Genomic DNA, 26,556 nt, shown 5'->3' with positions numbered 1-26,556 from the left:
AAAGAAAAAATATACATCAGATCACAATAAATTAAATTGTATACTTCTCATTTACATAAATGTATTTTAAAGTGTCCATAATGACTGTGCAACATGCTTAGTTATGACACTATTAATAACCAGAAGGACCACACCACTTATATAAAATAAGAATATATTCAAAGGAAGAAAACAAAATATCACCTACTTATCCTTTTCTGAGGGTCACAAGCCAAAACTGGTTAAGGAAATGATTGGTACTGGCTGGGCGCGGTGGCTCATGCCTGTAATCCTAGCACTCTGGGAGGCCGAGGCAGGTGGATCGTTGGAGCTCAGGAGCTCGAGACCAGCCTGAGCAAGAGCGAGACCCCGACTCTACTGAAAATAGAAAGAAATTATATGGACAGCTAAAAATATATATAGAAAAAATTAGCCGGGCATGGTGGCACATGCCTGTAGTCCCAGCTACTCGGGAGGTTGAGGCAGAAGGATCGCTTGAGCCCAGTAGTTTGGGGTTGCTGTGAGCTAGGCTGATGCCATGGCACTCATTCTAGCCTGGGTAACAGAGTGAGACTGTCTCAAAAAAAAAAAAAAGGAAATGATTGGTACTGATGACCTCAGATACATTTTGGGAGCTGATAAGCAAGCAAAAAAGTTAGGATCCATCTTCTTCTAAATTCCAGAAGGTTCCCTTCTGTGGCCTTGAGCAAATAAATCCTGCCAAGTGTTCCTCCACAATAATCATTGCCTTTGTCCTGTAGATGTCCTGACAACCATCTTCCCAGACACCTCCATCCCTGCAGCACTCCCTGCACTCCTTCAGGAGCAGTGGTTCTGAATCTTAGTTGCATACAGGAATGATCCTGAGAGCTGTTTAAAGAAATGGATGAGTGGGCCTCTCTTCCCAAACAGCCCCCATAGGGTTCTAATGTGCAGCCAGGGTTGCCTGGGAGTCACTGGCCTCCCTTGCCTCCAGAGGACAGCTGTGGCCCCCAACATCAGCTGTTGGTCCCTTGACCTTGGAGCCTATTCTACTCCACTATTATCCAGCTATCCAAATGCCCCCAGGTGAGGACTGGCCCTGACTGTTCGTCCTAAGGGCAAGGAGGCCCTGAGCTCAGAGCTTAATCGAGTCTTAGAAGCACATTCCCATTCCCCTCACCACTGCCTCCAAACAAAATGTCCAGTACTTTCTACACTGACCAAAATTGGAAAGATGATATATTTAGTGTCTAAGAAATACATACAATCTGTGCCCAAAACAGATTTTTCATGCTTTATTATTAAGAATTCCTGCTTATCTGCCATAAATGAGTACTCACACAGTGACTGGTACCACCAGATCAAAATCCATTCTAACCTAAAAAACTCAGGCTAACAGACAAAGCCACTTCCTACTCACAGTTGTTCTCATGTTGCTGAGGTAACTGTGCCTGTGAGAGCTCACAGAATCTTCAGCACAGGTGAACAGAGAAACTGGCTTACTGCTTCTTGATCACCTATAACCCTAAACAGGGACTTTCTGGGCCAAAATCTGTGGGTTACTAATGACCTATATGGCAGAGAGAGAAAAAGAAAAAGAAACACACATCAAGAGACCACTAAAATTACTTGTCATTCCAGGAAAGAACAGAAAGATTATAAAAAAGAGTTTCACTTGCAACCAGCTTAGTTGGGAATAGCATGGTGTGAAATATTAACAATCCTGAAGCTCTGACTCTGTTATGCAAAAAGATTTAAAAGAAAAAAAAAATCCAGCTTCTATCTGATAAGCTGTACTACACAACCACCCATTTCTTTTCTTCCTTTGCTCAGTGATGGCCAGAGTGATGTAATAACCACACTAGACAGCTGTCTTCCTGGATAAAATCACCTTTAAAGGAGAAATGCAATTAGAGGATGCAATGAAATATAATTTTTAAACTGATTCTGCAGGCTGCCACATTTGACTTAGTGCTTAATGGCCAGGTTCTTTATTACAGCTTTCCATTTTATACAATTTCTCTTTGATTCACCATCCATGGAAGATACTGAGTTTTAAATTTTAGTCTATGTCACAACGGGTCTGAGACAAACACAGGACAGACCAGCTGAGAGTAAGGCCAGGACCAGAACCAGACAGGAAAGGCTGCAAGGGCCACATGAAGGTGGGCTGGCGAGGCGAGGTGAGGCGGGGCGAGGCGGGGGGTGGGGCAGGGCTCTGCCACCAACTCCTCCTCTGCTGACCCTCCTCTGGTCTCCCTCCACAATCCCTGGCAGAATTTATCCACTCCCGAGTCTTCTCCTACCAACCCTACGGTCACTAATAGTGCAATGTTCTCATCATCCAGTTTCAATTAGCAACTATGTTTACCACACTCCCCGCACTCAACACTTTTGGGACTGGAGTGTTTAAAAGGAAATCGAGTCCATCATATCATTTCACCCAAGGCTTAAGGGTACCTCAAACTTCACATGCTTCAAATGCAACTCATTATCTTTCTCACCTGTTTATATGAAGTCGTACTTTCTGCACCTTTATATTCCTAGCCTGGTCAAACACACACCTAGCCTATGGAAAGTATGTTAAGAAATACTTTCAGAGTGAAAAGTATAAACACACACACACACACAGAGTGGGGGACCAGGCAGTGGGAATCAAAGGTCCAGACAAAGAGTCTAGATAGCAGGGTAGGATCTGGACTTCCTCCTGGCTTCCTGCCACAAGACACCACTTCCAAAGATGGGGGACCCAAGGAAACCCTCTGGCTAGAGCACAGAGGAGCAAATCAGTTCTCCTATCCTTCTAAAGTGTTCCGATCCTGACAAGGTACAGATTTCAGTCTGTGGCTATTAGTTCAACTGAATATGGTTCTCTCAAGGGAAGAAAAGTAACTTTTACAACATATATGCTAATGAAGTACAACAACATAGAGCATTTAAAACAAAATGTCCCTATATTTATTCTCCAAAGACAGATTTTTGCATTAATATTTATGAGAGATTCCTCATTTATTTCTCCCAGAGAGTCTTCTACTGCCCAAAGAGAGGGGATAAAAGATAAGTAACATTAACCAATTATCTTTTAAACAGCTACAAAGGACTATCTTATTTATCTGCATCTTGATACTTACTTAATCTTCCTAATATACCACTTTGCACATATCACCCCCTCTCCTCAGCCCCAGGGGCCTACTCTCCCTGCAGTTGCACAGTGCCAGGCCTCCGCCTGGATTCCAGACCCTACTTGCTGCCAGAACCTCCAGATGTAATCCTATCCACCCTCACTCAGCAGGAAGGATCGCCACCAGGGACAGACCTCCAACTCCTGAGCCTCACCTGTGGGCATTTCCGTCTGTCTAAATGGCACCTGGTTCCTGGCCATTTAAACACCCAGCACTTCCAATTCACTAAGAGCTACAAACAGTACAAACACATGTCCAGAACATCATCAGCCAGGGGAGCAGCACAGAGAGGAACTAGCCTTCAGAACTCATTCGTTCAATCTTAAGTGCATGAGTTAAGGCCAGGCAGTAAAGGAGACACAGATCACTCTGGTCCTGGTCCTCAAGGATTCTGTCTAACCGCAACACTGGGCCAAAGGTGGCAAATGCCCTGGAAGAGATACAAAACTGAAGGCTTATACAAATGAGAAGCTGATGGGTTTTTTCTGCCCCATCACTGAATCACATTTTCTTTATCCCATCAACAACAGACTCAGAGAGATACTTTCTTCCTCTACCTGCCAATAACAGGAGCACATAAACACATAAAAAAGGACATTTCAGGAATTATTGCTGAGTGTGTCTTCTTCAAGCCCTCAAATGAGAAGCTCTAAAGAACAATGAAGACAAGGTGAGACTGGAAACTGGACACATAAGGAAGATGTGTCCAATTCTACTTCACAGCAAATGGAAAGCAAGTGTGAACGGCAACAAAAAGCAGAAGTACAAAGAAATGGTGCTTGGGCAGTTAAACTTTTATAATCCAATCGGGCAAGGCTCTGGGCTTTTGTGTTCCCACCCTGAGGCTGAGCATGCAGGCTGGCTTCATGGAGCTCTGAATGCCAGATATTTGACCATAAAGAATTTCTTTCTGTCACCGTGTTAAGATGGCCTGAAGTTTACAGTGCTCTCACCCCTTCACCAGCCCCTACTATAAAACCTTAAAATAGCTAGGTATGCCAGCTCCTATCAATCTTTTAACTTTTGCACAAAACCTAGCTGAAAATAAGAGACTGAAAATTATTCTGTGGCCAAAAGAGAGGAATACAATGAATTCCAGAATTTAAGATCCCAATACTAGAAACCCTTGCCATCTGACACATTCCTATTCAACTTAGGACACTGAATAGATACGGATACATTTTGTGAAATAAGACTGGTATCCCTCACTATTCCTGGAGATGATTCCAGTCTTGTAGGAAAAAGGCAAAAGAAGTACTGAGTCAGACAGCTTAAACACGACTGATGTTAATAAACGAGCTTCAGCAGTGTCAGTTATTGGAAACTGATCTCTTCCTTATTAATATGGTCCCGCGATGGAGAGAAAAGATTTCTCAATGTTCTAGAATGCAAACAATGTTTTAATCTTTAATTACATTCTCAATTTCAACTCTTCTGGAGAGTTATAGCCACCTAGGCCTAGGATTATTTCTTTATTACATAGCCTCTCTGTGGTATTTAATGAATATTGTTACTTAATACTTGCCAGTAGGGGAAAGAAGGACTTAGCAAATTTCTACCCAAGTTTTGATGACTTTTTCCAAAACTCAGGAAACTTACAGCTGGGAAGTTCTGTTTCCTCTGTGGAAAATCAGTACCAGCAACACACCTGCTCTGCTCACCAGCCCAAGGTCAGGGTGAGACAGTCTGGAGCTGTCCAAGTTCAGGGAGCGTCGGTCTGCGTAATAAGCCACTCTTCAGGATGATTCTCTTCATCTCTAAGGATCATGATAATGAACCAGTTTGCTCCTCATTCGTGGTTTATTCACTGTTACTTTGCTCATTGGAAAACTAAACTGAACTCCAATAAACAGAGATGTCAGATATTCTTGTTTAAGGCTCCTACTACCAAAGTTGAAGAATTAATATCAATTAATCACCATATAACCAAATTCTGTCCTCAACAAGGTATCAGGAGTCTCAGGAGCAAAACAAAGCAGGTAATCAAGAAGAAAATCAAGCCCCTGCAAGGACACACATGTTCACAGTCACTATGCAAATGGCATCTACATCAAGGTTTTTGTAATGGAACTGCAGAAACCTGGAGTTTCTTACTTGTATGGCCAAGGTGGGGGGGGAAAAAAAAACTCTTTTAAAAAGTCTCACAGAACAGGAACAGAAAAGATGCTGATGTAATGGTCAGAAAGCTACAAGAAGAGACTTTTGGTTTAGTGAGCTTCATCCTGGCAAGTATTTGCCTTGCTCGGTTTAAACATCAATGACCACGATAACTTCCTACCTTCATGCATCACTATCGCCAGGGACAGGTTCATGTTGCTGCTTTACTCTCCAAGATTCCTATTGGTTTAAATTAAGCAAAAGACAACATGAGCCTCTACCTTTCAAGAACAGAAGCAGCATTTACCACACATCTTGGAAAGAATCCAATCATCTGGATAAGCACCACGTGTAATTTCAAGTTGATGATCTTCTTGGGAATTAGCATGCAAGGCAGTAGCAGAAAATGAGCCTCTTGCAGTTAAACTCCCAGAACCAAGGTACCCGCCGTATGGAAGGCAAACTGTTGTTCAAACACTGGAACTCCTAGGTGTGAGTGCTATGTGATTATCCCTGTTACCTCCTGAATAGGTGGCACTTCTTTCCGGCAACACTTGTCACTCCATGCTATTTTTATGGTGTTGCTGTTACTCAAACCTGAGAGGTAGGTCATCCAAGAATCAAAGCATGAAGACTCTGCACTCTTGAAGGTATTAGATAATATTGAAACAGATACAACAGATACAGATACAATTCTGAGGAAATGGACCAATAGGCTCCAAAGGACACCAGAGAATACTATTCAGCAATAACATGGAATGAATCACTGATACATACAACATAAATGAATCTCAAAAACATCACGCTGAGTAAAATAAACCAGAAAGAAAACATTATGTTCTGCATGACTCCATTTATGTGAAGTTCTAGAAGAGGCAAAGCTAAGGTGTAGGGACAGAGATCAGAAGAGTGGCTGCCGAGGGTGGTGGAGAAACTGGACACAATAAGCATAGTCAACTCTTTGGAGAACTTTTGCTGTAAAGAGGAAAGACATGAGGTGGGAGCTGGAAGGGGTGAAGAGATGGGTGTTCTTACAGGAGATAGTTTTCTAGATAAGCATGTTCTGTCTACTAGAGGAATGACCAGGAGAAAGGGAAATATTGATGGTGCAGGAGAGGAAAAAGAGATCAATGGAGAGACAGCTCGGAGCAGGTGAGAGGGGATGGGACCCAGTTGACAAGTGGGAGGGTTGTTCTTAGCTGGAAACGTGAACAGCTCCTCCCCAGTGACTACAGAGATGGAAGCCCAGGAAAGGAAATGTGCCTTTAATTCAACAGGCAGGATCTTTTCACAGAAGATAAGGTGACACAAGAGAAACTGCCTGTCCCAACAACTCCTGGGGGATGGAGGTAGTATTTTTAAAAAATAACTTCTCTGAAAAATTATTTGTTTTCCCTCAAGCTAAATGAGATGTAGGTGTACAGGGTAAGGACACAGAAGAGTCTTTCACCTTTCTGTCACTAAAAGCCAACATTTCGTCAGGCTAAGCTGCTAAGAGTCAGGAGTCCCAGGCCATCTAGTTTGGCCAAGTTGATTACAACCAATGTTACATGTTAACACAAAAGCATACCAAAAACTACACCAGAAAGTCAAGGCTGCTATTTAAGACAGACCATATGTAAACACAGCTACATCCTACTGACAATGAATACACAGGTATCTCAATATACAACTTATAGATAAATCAAATAAGACAGCCACTCTCCAGGCTGATCTCAATCCTATGAGGGTGAAAAGCCCAACAATGTTCACACAGCAACAGGGACACAGGCTCTTCCTGGAGACAACTGTGCCCCTTCAGCAAAAGACTTGATTTAATACAAACACTTGGGAATCAAGGAAGTAATGTCACTGCATCAGTGCCCCCTGAATGCGAACATGTGATAATAGTTCTTTCATCATGAACAACATCTTTATCTTCTTACAGGCTTCTTTGGAGGGGGAGAAAGATATGAATCATTAATCCCACAAATCATTCATCCTATGGGAACTCAAAGGCTAATGTGAGTTTCCAAAGATTACTACTGTTAAAGCCAACTGCATTTTTAAAACAAACACACTGTACAAATCTCCTGCATTCTTGCCATGCCTGTGGTCTTGGCACAGTTAGCAAAGCCAGTGGTTTTGTTGTAGTAGCCTTAGTGCCATCCAACTGCCGAAAAGCCAACACAAACCCACCCATCACCACTTTAAGAGATGCGCAGAGCTGCAGAGGAGGGCATGTGAGGAACCAGCCACTGGCCCTTCACCAGTTTCCTATACTGTTTAGAAATAAAACCTTCCCTTAGAATTCTGTAAGCCTGTGCAAGAAAGCATCTAGCTCTCTGAACAGAATAAAGCCTGCATCCTTCACCGCGGGCAGTGGAGAAAACGTGGTGAAGTGCAGCTGGGCCTCCCTAAGTGGACCTCCTCAGTGCCCTGCTCAGGCCCTTCTCAGGCACTGCAGGATCACATCAGTCAACTGGACACGTTGCTGTGATGCTCTGCTACTTGTTTGTTCCCCAGTCTCTACTCCGAGCTTCCTGAAAGCCAAGATTATATCTTATCCATCTCTGAATCCCCAGCACAGTGCAAAGAACCAAGCACTTGTAGACTCTGAGTAAATATTACTGAATAAGTAAGTGAATGGGACTCACAGGCTCAGCCATTCTTCCCTTTGAGCAATGTCTCTCCCCACTGGCAAATGTGGTGGTTTTCAAACACGTCCAGAAATTCTGACACTTCTTCCTTCAAAGCGGAGAGTCTCATCCCCTCCCCTTGAATGTCAGTCAGACTTAGGAACGAATGGGATGAGGTGGAATTGCTGCAATGTGTCTTCTGAGGTTAGGTCATTAAAACGATAGCCTCCACCTGGTCCTTGTTCTCTCAGATTGCTGGCTCGGAAGAAGCCAGATGCCATGTCATGAGGATATTCAAGTAAGGCTGTGGAGAGGAACTGAGGTCTCCGGCCAACAGCCAGCACCAACTTGCTACTTGCCATATGAGTGAGCCACCTTAGAAGTGGAGCTTCTAACCCCGGCAGAACCTTCAGCTGAGTGCAGCCCTAGCCAAGATCTGATTGCAACCTTATGTCAGACTTTACACCATAATCACCCAGACAAGCCACTCCCAGATTCCTGATCCACAGAAATTGTGAGAGATAATGCTTATTATTGCTAAAGCACTAAGTTTTGGGATAATTTGTTACAAAGCAATAAATAATTAGCATAGCAACCTTGGAGGATCTGGGTGTTTTATAAGGGGGCTCAAAGGATTTCCTTAATGACAAAGTTAGTATATGGTTATGTTGTGCTTATAATAAAAATTTTGTAATTAGGACTTTTCTACAGAATACAACCATAACATGGCTATTAATATGCAAATTCAAATATTCCATAGGTCAAATTATGCTACCATAAAATTAACAACTACATTCAATGAAAGGTTGGGATATGATATATTACAATACAATCCTTGGAGATTGTTTTTGTTTTTAAAAATTATATAATATTTAATATATATGGATAGAAAAAAGTCCAATACAGCATCCATCAAAACTTTAATAACTTTCTTAGAGTGACAGTATCATTATTTTTTGGTATTTTTGGTATTTTAAAAGTCTACATTATGTATATACTACTATTGTTTTATTTTTTAACTTAAAAAAAAGTCTGAGGCTAGCAGCAATGTTGTGTTTCTAGATGACATCAAACATAATGAGTGGTGAATAGGAGGTGGTCGAAGTGCAATGGGCATCTTTCTTTAGACACAGATCCCACCTCCTAGACAGCCACTCTGTGGGTCCATGACAATGTGGGCCCCAACAGCTCAATCATGTGAAAAAGCAGCAGTCAAATTTCACAGGAAACAGGCTACTTAGTATAGGAAATCATTTCAATGTTGTATTCTTAGGACACAGTAACCACTTTTCTCTTTGAAACTAAGTATTTTGAGTGATTTATTATAAATTTATAATGACAGTTGTGAACACTTCTCTCCCTCTCTCTCTTTTTTTTTTTTTTTTGGCAGGAGAACTGAGTCTGTTGATTGCCCTGCTGCTTAAAATAGTTTCTAAGTGTCCTCATAATAGCATGTCACCTGTAAACAGGTTTCAAGCCAATGCAAATTAACAAATGGTGAACAGATGGACTAAGAGCTGACTTTTGTCAAGAGAGAGCTAGCAACAAACACTTTCTGGCTCCAGTCTTATGGGACCATTAGAAAGTCTTTTACTTCTTGCTAAACATCTTGCCTCAGTAGACAATCCATGCAGGGAAAATGACAAGTTACAAGGCCCATTAGACTTTAGAGAGCTGAAAGTTGAGATGTGCAGAATTACCAAATCAACACATGAGAAACGATAGATACAGTAACTTTCCTTAAGAAGCTTTCTGCCATATAGTGAAAACTCTGGTCTGGCATCACTGAAGGAAGCTAGTCCTGTGGTCAGCTGCTTTTTGGAAAATATGGCACCTGTGAGTACATGCAGCATACAAAAGCTGCTTGTTGGAGGCTGGCTGGTTATGTTTACCCTATCCTGGAAGCAAACGTGAACTGTGAACAAAGACTGAAAATCACAGAAGTCTTTCTTTTCCTCATTCTCCAAGTCTCTGTCTCATGTTGACTCCTTGGAGAGGTCTTCTTTGACTACCTTATTTAAGTAGTATCTTCCACCTTCACAACTTGCCACCCTTTTTATTCCCTTGCTACCACTAATCACATTAAAAATTATAGTATTAATTTATTAATTTATTTAAGGGTGCTTTGTCTTTTTTCCTATTAAATGAAAAGCTTCAGGAAGAGGGGACCACGTCTGTCCTGCCCATGTTTATATCCCCAGGGCCTAGAACCATGCCTGGCACACAGTAGGTACAATAAATATTTGCTAACCAAACAGAAAATAAATGAGATTTTGAGCAAAGTCAAATGATTCTTATATGCAAACATTCCTTTGGACTAGAAATGTAAAACTCCAGTTTGTAACTGAGTATATAAATAAAAGAAGGTGCAAGAGGAGTAGTAGCAGGACAGGTGGGTGAATGCATTTGAAGTCTCTTGGGAGTACAGCCCCTCTCAGGGGAGTGCACACTATGACAGAAAAGCTGTCAGCAAGGACTGACGTGCCCACATCTCTGACTCCACATCACTGAGGGAGCCTTGGCACTCATCTGCTATGGCTTCTAATACAAAATAACCAAGCAGGTAAATGGAAAAATCAACTGCAGGACATTCAAAGGAACAGACAGACTGGATGAATCTAACAGATACTATGCTGAGTGGAAAAAAAAAAGCTAATACAAAAGATGACATATTTAGTGATTCCATTTATATGAAGTTCAAAGATAGGAAAAATTAACTGTTTAAAGAAGTCAGAATAGTGTTAAAGTTGAGGAGGAGGGCAGCACAGGTATAGACTAGGAACACAAGGAGGAACCCTTATGGGATTCTGGAAGTGGTGGCTACATGGATGTACACGTGTGAAAAATCAGTAAGCTGTACAGTCTATGATCCTTGCTCTATCTGTTATCCCTCCTACTGGGAAAAAGAAGAGCACATATGTTAATATGACTATTTAACAAAAAACAAGTGAGCTCAGCACTGATTCTAATCCCAGCTCTAGCAGATTCTCTAGGTGGTCTGTAGCTTATCAGAATGTGCTCTTCAGCTGTCTCAGCTGTGAAATAAGGATAGCGTACTCATATTCTGCCACCTTTGGGAATATGATGCAGAAACAAGCTATGAGATATCTTCAAATCCTAGATGGAAAAGTCACACACAAGACACATAAAATATGAACTGCATTACAGCTGCTACATAAAAATCTAGGCAAATTGTATTGCTGTCATGCTTTGTTTCTAATCCTGATAGATACCTTTTTAAAAGTAAGAAACAATTTTGAAAAAAACAGTAACTTCTCACCAGCCAAAAACAAGAATAAAGTAAAAGTTCACCCAAGACTAAAGTAATTTTCAAACCCATCACTTACTGAGGTGGTAAGACAAGAGTCGTGGGTTGAGCCTTTGGTCTACGTTTGGCAGACACTCCCATCTGATTAGCGGAGCGCTTCAGTGACTGCTGATTCAAAAGGCCAGACGCTAGACCTGCATGGTACTGCAACTGTGGAGAAAAACAGAACAAAAGGGGAAGAAAAATAGCTGTTGGTACGAGAGGACAAAGGATATTAAGCTATCAATACTTGATAATCTTATCCCCTTAGAACATATTAAGTAATTTCAAATACAGCTGCTAACATTCTGCTTCAAGGAATCTGTCCATAAGAAGAAAATGAGGGACAAAGAGGGGAAAAAAACAAGAATAAGGTTGTTCATCACAGCATTACATACTGAGAAAAACCGGAAGCAATCAGAATGTCCAACAACAATCTGGGGAATTGGTTAAAATATAGAAAGAACTTCACAACATCATTTTGTTGAATTTAAAAAATACAGGTTACGTTTGTAAACAGAAAGGCACTTAAAAAGATGTTCTCTAAAATGCTGTCTTTTTAAGTAGCAGAATTTGGGTAATTTTTACTCTCCTCTTTATTTTTCACTACTATTCACATATGCTTTGTGTAAATAGTTGTAAAGCCTTCATCATTTTTTATAAGAAGATCCAGGGGTTTCCCTTAGAGACAAAATTAGTTCTGGGAACTACTGCTACTGTTGTGTCTAGCTTATAATAAAAACCATAGAACTCGCAGTCTACTGTAGTAAGCATGACCACAACACAGCTTATCATACAGATTTACACGTACCATGAGTAAGCATTCAGAACCACTGGACTGCCATTTTCATTGGTTAAGGTACAAATATCAACCATAAGAACAAGCTCATGAATAAACAGGTATACAAACGGATATGGACTCACTAAAGAGAAGTTGGTAAAGAAGTCGGTAAAGATTTCACTTCCATGTCCATGCAACTGGAACAATGTATTAGGGGTAAGGAAGCAGCATGCTTTAAGTGGGGTTCAGTGCCAGCACCTATTGCTTTATTCCTGGACAAACTGCTGAGCTTCAAGGTTACTTAGGAAAGATCATTTTACTTCTTTATACTTCCATTTCTCTGTTGGGAAAGAGAAATGATACTGCCTGGTTCTAAACCAAACAGGACTTTTCAAAAGTCCGCTTTATTGAGCTATAATTTACGTAAAATATAATGCACACATTTTAAGTGTACAGTTTGATGATTTTGACAAATATATATATCTGTGTAACCACCACCTCAGTCAAGGTATAAAAATTTTCCATCACTGCAGAAAGCACCCTTGTGCCCTAATGCAGTCAATCCCCTTAACTCCTACCATCAAGAAATTTGGATTTAAAATACATCTCATCATTCTCACTCCTTGCCAAATGAAGCTTATGTCCAATTTGACATGTGATAATGACTTTCACCTTCTTTTTAGATAAGAGCTGTCATCAGTCTCCCTATAATAAAATTATCCTTGAAAGGTATCCCAATTTTGAACAGATGTAAATAAAACATTCAAATGTGAAAATGCCAAGCTAAGAATTTGGATTGAGACCGTTTATAACATCCAATATGTTTCTTCCTCTCTTCTCAAATTAAGCAAGGTCTTTTAAACATTTATTTAGAATCAACTAAACATACAAATAGTCATTCATTCTAAAGCTCTGAATCAATTTCTTCCCAAAATGCTCTTCCAAGGCATAGATTTTCTTTGCCGAGTCAGCTACATTACAGCTCATGGTAATGAAACTGGTGACCACCATATAAAAGGGGCTGGGCCCTGGATGCAAAGGGTAATAATGTCCTGAAAAATAAATGGCCTCACCTAAAGCCATTGGGCTGCACACAAATAGTGAAGAAAACAAAACCAATTGAAATGATCTGCTCCTGGAAAATGGCTATAAAAATGAAGATATCCAGTGACCCAGTAAGACTGAAATGTCTGTGTTTGGAGCATCCATATTGCTTTTTAACAGGCTCTTGATTTACTTGGTCGATTTGATGCAGGAGCCTGATGGCTGCCAACACAAGACAAAGATACATCACATTCATAATAAAAATGGAACAGTTTTCAGGGTGGAAAAGGGGGGCATAATTTGGCTCTAACAACTTATCTTAGACCAATAAATTTTGCTCAAATTTGTTTTTTTCCTACAGATTCTTAAATGGGAAATCAATGGAAAAAAGGGACAGTGCAAATTTGAAAGACAATGTTGCAAAATGTCAGCTACTTGGGTTTCGATCTTCCCTACCAGAATCTGCAATGAGTGCAATATGCATGGGGCTTTATGGAATTATAGGGAAAGACAGCTTGGCAAGGAATTCCTTCCGGCTCAAGGAATCGTCTCTCCTTTTGGCTCCTCTTCTTTGGGTTTTATTAGAGTCCATGCAAGCTCAGCCAGTCCAGCCCTGCTGAATCTCTTGAGTGGAAGAGTCCTGCTAACTATGCAGAGTGGAAGGGCGATTTTATCCACCTGGTATCATTTTTTCATTTGCTCAAACAAACAAAAAAATGAAACAGCAGAAATGCATGCTAACTGCTGTTTTTTAAAGGTTTCTTTTGAAACCTGTACCATCTTGGATGCTCTCAATGTACAGTGCACCTCTAAGAGCATGTGTAGGTAGAAGGACTCCTCTTCCCTCAACACAAAATCTGCCCCTGAAAGCTGACTCATAATGAGTAAGTGACATTTGTTAATCATATATACATATCCCAGTTTCCAGGAACATGGCTCTAACTGTCAAGATCTATAAGGGGCCCATTAAATATTTACTGAACCACCTTTATAATGGGAGAAAAGGTCAAAGTTGATAAAACTGACAGGCAGCTCCTGTCCAACTGAATTTATACATTATTTAAGCACCAAATACTCCATTCCATGAAACACAGTTTAGATCTGAAAAGGCTCTTGGAAAATGCTCACTCAGTCAATGGTTCTAAAACAGAAGGAAGTTTAAAGCAAATCCACAAATTAACATTAAAAACATATCACTCCCCAAAATATTGTCATAAGTTTTCAATTACAGGTTCTGTAATATTTTCTATAAAAATATATTTCAATAAACATACTTCTTTCCAAATGTCTGTGGCATGGAAACAACTCTATTTCAAAAAGCAACTGATCAAAGTTCTAATGTGATTTTTCTATCCAAGATCATCTGTCCACTGACCAGCAGGAATAAAATGAAAGAGGGGAAGAAATAAAACAATCTATTTTTTTAACTCCCACATCCTACAAGTGTAGGTAATGGGAGTGTTTACATGGCGAGTACAGGGGAAGTGACCACTCCATGGGAACAGCCATTTCAGTGCGTTAGAGTTCTCTGGATTTCTGAGAATATTTCTCTGTTACAATTTTGCTATCTACTAATTTCTGTCTTCTATTTTCTATAAATGACCTAGGATTTTTCTATCAGTTCTCAATCTAAAGCCTTTTCTCTAATCAACTGTATCTACTAATTACCTCTATACCCGAGAAAATTTCAACAATTCATAATGATCTGAGGAAAAGACCAATTATAACTAAGAAAATGAGCAGGGCACAGTGGCTCACACCCATAATCCCAGCACTTTGGGAGGCCAAGGTGGGAGGATTGCTTGAGGCCAAGAGTTTGAGGCCAGCCTGGGCAACATAGAGAGAACCTATCTCTACAAAAAATAAAAATAAAATAAAATAAAAAAACAACTGAGAAAACATTGATTTACTAAATAGTTTTAAAAGCAATGTTGTCTCTTAAAATGTAATACTGAACATGCAAGAAACTCTAAGTGTTGTCATGTAGGGTCCTCATAAACTTTAATTTAGAGACTAAGCCTCTATAATAAGTATCCTTGTTGGAAATGTGCTCCTGGGCTTTGCTATTAATAAGAGCTATGTGATCTTATACATCTCACTTCCCTCTCTAGAAAACACGTATTATATTTTCTCCAAGGATCCGCCAAACTCTAAAATTTTATTCCTTCTGTTTCTAAAGGAGTTAGGAGGGTATTTGAAGTAAAGTAATATCCCTACAGTATTACTACAATAGGCTTAACAAAACTTTATCCATTGGATAGCCTAGCTCTGTATAGAATCTTCTTTTAAAAAGTCCAAACTGGCTGGGCATGGTGGCTCATGCCTGTAATCCTAGCACCTTGGGAGGCTGAGGCAGGAGGACTGCTTGAGCCCAGGAGTTCAGGACCAGCCTGGGCAATATGGCAGGACCCCATCTCTGCAAAAAATAGAAAAATTAGCCAGGCGCAGTGGCGCACGCCTATAGTCCCAGCTACTTGGGAAGCTAGGGCAGGAGAATAGCTTGAGCCCAGGAGTTTGAGGTGGCAGTGAGCTATGATGATGCCATTGCACTCTAGCCTGGGCAACAGAGCAACACCCTGTCTCAAAAAAAAAAAAAAAAAAATCCAAACTATTGAGGTGAAAATTCAACTAGCTTTAATATGCTTCAGATTAGACATAATGGCAATACTGGAAGGAAATGATGTAAAAGGAAATGATAAAAACAATTCAAATGGAAAGTTTCTGACTTAAATCTTGGGTTCAGAAAATCCAGAGTAATGATCCCCCTGGTTAGCTCTCTACTTGCTTGGTGTCTTCCACATCACTCTGAATGCTTCTACATGCTCCAAAATAGATAAAGGAAATGTTTTTGCAATGGACTAAAGTTTGAGAAGAAAACTGAAGCAAATTCATGAAACAATCATGTTCAATATATTAATTAAGCCAGTGGCATTCAATTAGACCTAGAACTTAAAAGCTAGAGTGTACGCGGGAACCTCCCTGGGGTCTATGATACAGCATCTCATCACATGCAGCATTAGTCTACCCATGCCATATGGCCTGAACCCTATTTTAAGAGAAACTGACATTCACAAATCATAAGACTTATAAGCAAAATCAATCACGATTTGATTTTTTTCCACTATGAAAATCATTACTTCCTCCTTAAGGATTCACCAAAGACTTCTTTAAGGGTGAAGGGGGAAAAAAGGAGAGAGAGCTCTCCTGACCTTAAGATATGATTCAATTTTAAAAATCACTTTACATATAATTACATATAAGTTTCTAAGAATACCAGCAAAACACATTGGTACTTCCAGTAACTTTGTCCTTTGGACAAAGAATGGGATAGAACTAGGTTATAACAAATTCTGGCCAGCTTAGCCCATGGTAAGGTCAAAAGGGATCAGGAGGGTGGGAGGGAACCCCACCATTGCCTCTGCCAGTCACTCTAGGCCACTTCCTCCTCTCCAGGTACACAGCTCCCACCCACAGTGGGACTGGGGAAACCGAGAAAGGCAGCCTTGTGTTATTTCTGGGTCCAGAAGTGAAGCTGCCACCCAGGGACACTAATTTCAAGGGCACAGATTTTGTTATTGATTACTTTGTATTTCCTACAATGTCCAGGATAGTGCGTTGCATATAGGTGATGTTATGAATTTGTCAACTGACAAGTAGACTGGCAGATTTGTGAGAATGCCATGGCCTGCCTTGGCATTGTAGCCAAACTAGAGAACAGACTGGCTCCATCCAATGATGCTCTTATGAAAGCACGAAAGCGACCACACTGCTTTTCAGTGTTCACTGTCATGATAGAGCCATGAAGGAAATCTTTTTCCCTCTGATTCCAATTACCCCAAAAGTGGGTATGTTTACAGGCTTGAATTCAGGAAAAGGCATCCAGTGACTGCACTCAGATTACTTCAAATCATAGAATTCTAACAACAGAGAAGGACCTTAGAGATGCCAACCCCCACCCCTATCTCCACCTCCAGCCTTAAAGAGGTCACTGACCCAAGGTCACACATATCATAAGAGGGTGGTGGGCTATACAGGGTTCACCTTACATATCCTTTTTCCTGTGGGGACAAATGTGCTGCCTCTAACTGGAGAAACTGCCATTTGTCATCTCTGCTTCTGCAATAAAACACAGCAATTCCTCCTGGACAGGGACCTAGAGCTTGCTAGGAAAGAGGCGATGTTACCATCACCAGCGTCTGCTGGCTCCTGTCTGTGCCCTTCTCTCCGATCTTCTTCAGACATCTAGATGTTCCCTGCTTCTCCCTCCTACTGATTGTAAGGGGGTAAGTTTGGGGAAGTTTTAAGCCCTATTGTTTTAAGGTTTTAATATTCAGGGATAAATACTTCAGAGAAAAGAAATCAAGAAATCAAAGAAACTTCAGTATTGTCAGGAAATCTAAATTGTAGACTCAGTAGTAGCATATTTAACCTTCCTAGCAGCTTGATCTTATTCTATGATGGGGCAACTGTGCTATTGCCTAATGGGTTTTTATAAATTCTCTTGTCCAGAAGAGTCCACATGTATAATCTGTTTTTGCTGAAGAATCCTCTTTCAGAATTTGTGTTATACATCATAACAACAACCAGCAAGGACACCAGTGCCACTTTTCCTGCAGATCACTGACGCAAATGGCCACAGCTGGCTGGCACAATGCACTGAATGCTACCAAGGCACAACAGAACACGCCAAAGCCCACAGCCACAATCCAAAGACATATGACACTTGCATTGATCCACACCCCACAAAGCTGGGATGTATATATGTGGGGGCATTGGCAGGGAGGGTGCTAATTTCAGATTCTTATATAGTCATATTTCCCCAAACCATGAAACTTTCAACTAGAACTAAGATTTGTATAAAACCAGGGACACTTTGTCACCACTTTGAGTTGCAAAGACCTTTGCCCCTCATTATTGAGATATGTTTTGCGTCCAGCTAATGAGAAAGACCATGTATTACGGTAGTGTTCTGGTTCTTCTTTTGAACATAACTCTAAGCAAAAACAAGCAAGCTTGCCTGGTATTATTTGTGCCAAGGAAAACAGCTAAGAAAAATACCATAAATCTATTGTTTTGCTTGAATTTTAATCTAAATATCAGATAATGATATTAGCTTCTTTCCTCCTTTTATCTCCTAACGCTTCTTTCAAATAGCCAATAGCTTTAAAGAAAAAAAAAACCTTTAGATTTTAGATTTGAGCTTTTATGGGTAAATAAGCTTTTTACTTGGTCAAAACAGCATCAATAAACCATAAGAAGGAAGCCTCCAATTTATTTGTCTATTTGTTCTCTACTGGGAAGCTAGGTTTCAGGTCCTTCAATTACTATGAAAGCAAGACACCAAATCAGGGCTGTGCTTTCTGCTCAACTGTGGCATTATTTATATGCTAAATGCCATTTGGGTTTCTTTTCTTCCTTCATACTAATCCTCAAATGTCCAAACTTCAAAAGCTATCAAAGAAGTAAACAGAGAAGATGATAGCAGCCTTTTTCTTTCTTAAATATCTGTAATGTTTAGGGTCGTTTAGGATTGTTCAACTGAAACATCCCAGAATTCACACCTTTATTAATAGGCCTTTCTCCACAACTGCTCCTATTTACACTACAGCTGTATACATGTTATCATACTTAAAAGATGCCAGTCAGCTAGCAGAGATATCACTCACATATCTGGACAGATTCACTAACAAAGAAAACTGTGAATGTGGCTAAAAATGGGAGAAACAACCATCACTGGGACCATTTGTGAAAGAAGAGAGAAAAACCACTAAAGAAAGGGGGGAAAAGAGGAAAGAGGAGCAGCTAACAGTAAAAGAAGATCAAAGACACACAAGGTACACAAGAATTGGTGTTTCCCTGTCTCCAGGTAGCCACCTCTCATTTCACAACAGGCTCTCAGCCCATTTGTCCCGCATGGTCTCAGACAGCAACGCACAGGGTCATAAAGACAGTCACCTGGTGTTACGGGCTGAATGTTTCTGTTCCCACTAAATTCTTCTGTTGAAGGCCTAATCCCCAGTGTGACAGTATTTGAAGGTGGGGCCTTTGAGATATAATTCGGTTTAGATGAGGTTATAAGGGTAAAGCCTCCATGATGAGATTAATGTCCTTAAAGAAGAGGAAAAGACCAGAGTTCTTCCTCCCCTCACCATGTAAGGATATAGCAAGAAGGTGGCCATCTGCAAACCAGGAAGAGGGCCCTCACCAGATACCATATCTGTCAGCACCTTGATCTTGGATTTCCGGGCCTCCTGAAGTGCAAGAAATAAATGTTTATTTTTTAAGCCACCCAATCTATGGTATTGTGTTATAGCCTAAACTAAGACACATGGCCACTTAAGAAGAGGCAGGCAAAAAATATAAATAGGATCAAAGAAAAAGTTGACAATGCAGTAATGAGAACTCCACAGAAGATTACTGAAGGGTGATGACAATGAGTGAGAGTATAGCTCCCTGAAAAGGGACAACATGGTAGGCTATCTTGTTTGCCTATGTTTCTGTTGGAGGAAGAATTCCATGTAAGATGGGCCATTGTGTTCTTGTAACCAACTAAGCTTGAACCACCCCAGAATAATTATCTGTTTTTATACTACACTTCTGTACCCAAGAAAAACAGAATGTGTATTTGATCTTTCTGTTACTGACCAAAGACAGAAGTAGCAGGAAAGAATGACTCATCCCAGAATTATCTTTATACTCCCACCAGAAATGCATAATATTAGTTTTTAAATGCATACTTAAGGCCTGAATCAAAAGTCTACAAAAAAAGGTTAGAATTATGTCTAAGGTCCCTTCTAACACTATAGATTCTATATTATAAATACTTCTCTATGAAAGTGCAGGCAGAGCTTGACTTCCCAATATAAAAATCAAACTGGTGAAATTTAAATATACTTAAGAAATGCAAACATTTACTAGTCACCAAAAGTCTTGGATTAAGGCAGTTAGTGAGGGGAGGTTGGGAAAGGGCTGCTTGTAATATCTTGTGCCTGCTATTAGTTGAAATCTAATGCAATCCTAGAGCCCAAACATGTACTGAAATGTTTAGTGACATATAGAACTTTGTTTTTCTGCCCAAACATTCATAGGTGAGGCATAGGGGAAGAACTAAGTATTCCCATATAATAAATATGTCCCTGGGTATTTCTTTTTCCCCCAAAAAGAGAGGTTTTTCAACTAAGAAATGAGTACAATGAGAACCACTGGACATTTCTATATCTCAATTACAGACACTGAATTCTAAGCATGAGTCATTCACTTACCAAGTTATCACTAGTCAAGAAACCAGTAAATATGATTTTAAAAAAATTATCAATCTGAAAAAAAACAAAATGATTAGAGTATTGCAAACTCTCCTTGGAAGAAAAAAGTGAGTTCCTCCTGTATGCCTGCTAGTCAGTTGAGATTTAGCTGGAGAGTATATCTAGCTCTTCTTTCTTCTAGTGTCATGAAATGCCTGCTCTGTTTTAAGCACCATATTCACCACCATCAGATGCAGCCCCATTTGCTCCCTTTGCTTCCCCCCACAAACCAACAGCCTGCTGCAGAGGCACCAGGCTACAAGCCAGGGGGTTGATTAGCCTTCCCCTAACTCCTTGCTTACTGGGGATAGGAAGTTGGGAAGAAGGAAAGGCAGTGCAGAGCAAATTCAAAAGGAAGACAATGGAAAACACGGAGCCATGTAATCGCTGGCTGGAAAAGATATACAATAATGACACCAGAAAAAATGGGAAATAATAGGAATGGAAGTTTGGAGATACGCGAGAACAGGAATCAGGAAATAGGAGAAAGCATTTAGGAAGAATTTTTTTTTTTTAATTCATCAATTTTACCAACTACATTATCCCTTGAGGAATAGGCCTGGTGGCTTAGGACTATGGGGAGGCAACTGCTTTCCTTTGCAGTTTGCCATGACACAGCAAAGATTGAAGTTCTGGAGGCAGTGTGGCCTAATGGCAAGAAGACAGAGCTCTGCAGTCAGATGGCCCTGGGTTCAAACCCCAGCTCATCAAGAGTGATTCTGGGTGTTTCTTTTAGCTTCTGGGCAATGTTTATCACCTGAGGACAGAGATATTTTTATGATTATTGAGCATACTCCTTAAGGCAGGCTTTTAAAAGCACCTTTTCCCTGTCTTACAACAACCCCATGGAGGGAGGTACTGTTAGCCTCCTTTTACAGATGAAGAACGGCTGTTGCTAGCTAGAATTAAGTGATATAATGTGTGCAAAGCCTTAAGCATACTACAATCAGAAAAAGAAAAGAGCTGTTCTTGTGATTTTCAGAAGTGACCATGCCCAGAAATCCATATCCTCCTCCAACAATGCCAGAAATAACTGAATTTTCACAAAATTGATAAGAATGATCACTTTTTTTTTCTCGCTCTGTTGCCAGGGCTAGAGTGCAGTAGCATCATCCATAGTTCATTGCAACCTCAAGCCCGTGGGCTCAAGCAATCCTCCTGCCTCAGTCTCCCAAGTAGCTTGGACTACAGGTAGGACTACAGGCATGAGCGACCACGGCCCGGCTAATTTTTTAATTTTTTGTACAGATGGGGTCTCGCTACATTGCTCAGTCTGGTCTCAAACTTCTGGGCTCAAGTGATCCTCCCACCTCGGCCTCCCAAAGTGCTGGGATTATAGGTGTGAGCCGCCACGCCCAGCCAGAATGATCACCTTTTAATCAATTTCTGTCACCCAAAGCATGTCAGATAACAAACTGATAAGTGTAATGGGAAAAAGGAAAAAATGCACCCACAGGGTCATTTTAAATGAGTAGCTATACTGAGAAGGAAACAACTCAGAATTCTTCTCATACAACTGAGAAAGACAATCTATCACAAGATGATACCTCTTGACTAATTTTGAGTAAAACCCTCAAAATAACCACAGGACAATTGTATGAGACTTGCAGAAACACTGCAACCACTCAAAATGAAAGGCAATCCAGAGGATCAGTTGGGAAGTTCCTTCTAATATAGTGTGGAGATTGTTCTTTTTAATCTACACACAACCTAAATGCCCAGAAAATTGGCTCAAGCTTGATGCATTAAACAATCAAGGAGTATTTCTCATGCATCTAACAAAGTACTCAGAACTGGAAGATTAAAGTCTCTCTCCAGACTCCCACAGCACTTGTTTCTCTCTTTGCAGGACTGTTGAAGGATTTTTCCTGGTCTGTTTAAGTTCTGACTCTGATTGTCTACACAGGAAGTAAGAGAAAAGGTAAAGCAAGTGTCAGCCTGTGTGTTAGAATCCTCCCATGATAAATACAGGACTATGATATTTTTCCCCCTTGGAAGGAAAAAAAGCTAAAGTCACACATATTAACAGTGGATATGTTTTTGGTTTAAAACAAACAACAGCCTAGAGTGAATTTTCTCCTGATCAACATGAACTCGGCAGAGAGAGTTCTACTATTCTCAATCTAATTAAGAATGTGGGTTTGTGTTTAATTGGATATAAATCGGAAGCCCTCTACTTAACTAACCGAGTGGCGCTGGGTGAGTTATTCAACTTTCTGAAGCCTCAACTCTCTCCCATTATTGGGGATAGCACTGCTACTTAATACTACTTGATTACTCTAGTAGCAATCTGGGCTTTCAGTGAGCAAAATCATACTCAGGTTCTTGGAGTTAGTGAAGGTTAAGTACCTGAAAAGCACTGAGCAAAGTGGCCAGCCCAAAGTACACACTCAATAAATGTTACTGTGGCTATTACTAATAGCCTTAGGTTGTTAAGCCATTAACAATTAGGCTGAGACTTAGGAGTGATTAAGCCAATAACAAGAAGGCCTTGCTTCCAGCGGAAAAAACTTTAGAGGAGATGGACCAGTCAAAGCAATTCTGTTCCTGGTTGATTTGGGGAAGGGGAATGCACAGGGACGCCTGGACCATAAGAGAGTTGAGTCCCTGATACAAGAAGGGCTGTTCTGATGAGCAGGTTACTTACTCCAACTCCAGTGATGCCTTGTAGCCTTACTCAAACTTTCCAAAATCTGCTGTGAAGACAAAGGAAGAAACCAAAATGAGAGCAGCGGCAGCCAACTGGGAATGTTCAAGAAGGAATATTAATACATCTATCACCAACCACATCCATCCAGGGGAAGATCCTGGATATGGGGAGTAGCCTCTTTAGGATCAAGAGTGAGAAGATTAGAATAGGCAACTAGTGCCACATCTAATGTTTCCTTTTCACCCTTACTACCCAAATAAGTAGGCTGCCTTTCCCTTTAAGTACCTGGCATGTAGGGAGCTGAGAAGAACAGAATCATGCTCCAGCCAGACCAGAAGCCTTTCTGAACACCTTTTATAGAGTTGACCACTGTACATCATTGTATGGGTTTTTTGTGTGTATCTGTCTTTACTCTTTTCCTACACTGTACACCACAAGAGTGCCAGAACCGTCTTGTACCCCATTTTACAAATCCCACAGGTCTGGCATAGGGGCCTATATGAGTGTTCAACAAAAACTTGCTGAGACTGCGATGGCGTGATGGATGTAAAGCACAGGGTCAGACATGGGTGGATATATGCAGAAATGTCCTCTGCTTTTAAAAGGTCAAGATCTGCCTTTTTAGTAAGCTCCGTAAGAGCAGATGTTGTCCCTAGTCTTCATCGCTATATCCCCAGTGTCTAGAACAGTGCTTGGCCTCACAATAAAAAAAAATAACAACATTAGCTAATGTATATATGGGACTCACTGTGAACGCAGTGCTGTTCTAATTCATTTAATTCAATTAATCCACACAACCATCCTATGAGGTAGATACTATTACTATCATCTCTATTTCACAGATGAGGAAACCGAGGCATAGACATTAAGTGGCAGGGTCAGGACTGGAATCCAGACAGCCTTGCTCCAGGGTCCCTGCCCTGTAACCACTACACTAAACCACCTCTCCAGAACTTGGCATGCTCTCAAAGAGTATTTTTTAAATAAATAAGTGAATACTTAATGAGACAGCCAGGGGCGATGTGAAGTAAGCGTCAAGTATGGTAGGAATCTGAATTCTCAATCACTGAGGTGAGGATGATGAGGATCTAGTGCCTCCCCTTGGTACCCAGTGAGGTCTCCTCAGGTTGCAGCCAGCACAGTGGGACTCGGGATACCCAGTTAGTCAGGGTTCGCTGTGAGGCTCCGTGGGAAGCAGAGACCACAGGAGAAATATCCACAACCAGGCGTCTTGTAAAACAGGGACAGAGCTTACCGCAGTCCAGCCAACAGCTCTGACGGGTCCCGGCTGTTCTCCCCACTCAGCTCTGGGCCTCAGATTCTCTCTCCACTTGCTGCTTCTTCCAACTCTACTATAATAGAACCCCTCCTCTTGACTGCCCTTTGCTCTCTCCCAGGACCCCGCTTGCGGCTCTGTGAGTGTGCACGCTTGTGGGCATCCACCTCTTCACCCACTCAAGGCCTTCTGGTGTTTCACACCCAGAACAGAGGATGGGCCAAGAATCTGCCAGTGCAGAGCCATAACTCCTTCTTACAATATAAAAACGTATAAAAAGTTCTGAAAGTCAAAAGCTTTCCCAATGTAGGCACCAAAAATCATATGGCAGCACAACCTGACATGAACTGATGTGAGTCTATTTAAATCTTAATTTATCTCACTTAGTGTGAACAGTCATACATTTTGCTCCACAATATCTGATTACAGGGTACTGCCTCAGACCCTGCTGAAGAAATTAATGTAATATGTGGTATATGAACCATGCTACCTTTCTGTAATATAAAATATTCTAAAATCCAAAACACATTCAAGACCCCCAAAGTATTGGATAAAGAGCCGTGAACCTGTGCCATGCAGTGGAAGGTGGGAGTGCTGGCACCTCATCAGCTGCTGGCAGCCTCTGGCTTAGGCATCGATGATCGTTGATCCAAGCAGCCACAGTAAGACCACACAGAGTCACAGGACACAGGCCATGACAACCTATGTGATCTAGCCCTGCTTCCTCCTTCCACCTCACCAACACTCCACCCCTCTGCCCTTGGCCCACTCTGACCATCTTCCTTTCTGTTCCTGTCTTGGGGCCTCTTTCACTAGCTATTCCCTCTGCCTCAAACACTCTTCCACCCTGGTCTTTACATACTGATTTTTTGTCATGTAAGTCTCACCTTGAACTTCATATTTTCAGAGAGCCTTTTCTGGCCTCCTAATCTAAAGGAACTTGCAGGTATTTTTTATCACACCGCTGTTTTATCTTAATCACAGGAGTAAACCCAGCTAGGTATTATATATTAATATTAATACATATTATTTTCTTGTTTAGTGTCTACTTCCCCCACCTTACCTCTCCCTATCTCCCATGCAATAGAATATACACTCTATTAGAACAGAGACTTTAGCTATCTTAGTCACTACTGTAGCTTCAACACCTAGAACAGTGCTTGGCATATAGCTGTGGCTCAATAAATACTTGCTGAATGAACAAATAAAAAAAACAAAACACTTCAAAGAGGTCTGTAGGCATTGCAGGGGCTGTACACAGCCGGACCCACACACCCTGCCTACTCGAATTAGAAGTCCATAATAGTCCCAAGTGGTACAGGATTTTTAATACCCTCTTTGGACTTTATGCAGTAGACAACTGGAGGGGGGATGTCATTGGAGATACAGAGGAGTGGTATAATCAAAGGGCATCATAACCTTCCAATCATTTTTCAAAACACAACCAGAGATCATTTGCATCAGAATCATCTATATAGTGCTCACCAAAAATGAAGAGTCCAAGGTCCTACCTCAAATTTGTGGGATCAGAATTTCTACTGGGGGACCTGGAATTAACATTGTAACAAACACCCAGGTGGCTCTCAGATACACTAAAATCTGAGTTCAATCATAGTGTACACTCTCAAAAAATATTCGTTAGCTCACTAATTGGTTCAAGAGGCCAATCTCTACCTGGCGGCCATCAAAATATGCTATAGAGAGAGAAGCCTCAGCCAAGTCACAATTAACCGATATAAGGACACAGCTCTTATTGGTCCACCACAAGGATTCAGTGATGTGCTTCCAGCACTGAGAGGCTTCCATCTTTCCAACTTCTATCAAAAACCTGTTTCATGCATATATTGTTGAAGAGTGATGGAGGGAGCAGAAGACACACAACTAGCAGAGGCTGAAAGCTTTTAGAGTTCTGACATCCTACTCCAGGACTAAGCCACTTGATTAAACAAATGTAGAACATGCATCGCAAGAGTCTTCAAATAGTTAAATTTTCAATCTTTATAAAAAATAAAATCCATCAGATTTGATTGATAAGTATACTTTTTAAAACTAAGAGTAAAAAAGTGAAGATTGGCAACATTTTTTCGCCATATAATTTGCTTTGTTTGCCTTTTTCCACAGCACTGCACATAAATCAAAGAAATGTTAAAGAGGCCCATATATCACCAACTATTTGGCATTTCAAAACTATTTACAAAGTCTTTAACAGACACAGGATAGAGTATGGAAAACCATGACCAGGGAGGCTAAAATTAAAGGGAGCAAATTAACTCAAACACTGACAGAGTTAATTAAGTTTATAAATAACTCTCCATTGAGAAAATTATGATATTTAATAA

General features: G+C 40.8%; 1 protein-coding gene across 2 annotated transcripts in view; it reads right to left on the bottom strand.

Annotated features, from left to right (window-relative positions):
* MED27 (mediator complex subunit 27) overlaps positions 1-26,556 on the bottom strand; it is a 195,851-nt gene that overhangs the window by 119,710 nt on the left and 49,585 nt on the right. For both annotated transcript variants that reach the window (XM_045563699.1, XM_045563701.1), the window contains exon 3: positions 11,206-11,336. In XM_045563699.1, coding sequence (XP_045419655.1) covers positions 11,206-11,336 — 131 coding nt within the window. The remainder of the gene's footprint in view (positions 1-11,205; positions 11,337-26,556) is intronic.

The sequence above is a fragment of the Lemur catta genome, chromosome 10, assembly GCF_020740605.2.
Source record: "Lemur catta isolate mLemCat1 chromosome 10, mLemCat1.pri, whole genome shotgun sequence".
Lineage (NCBI taxonomy): Eukaryota > Metazoa > Chordata > Mammalia > Primates > Lemuridae > Lemur > Lemur catta.
Note: the sequence above shows the minus strand (reverse complement) of the source record. Positions and strands in the feature narration are given on the sequence as shown.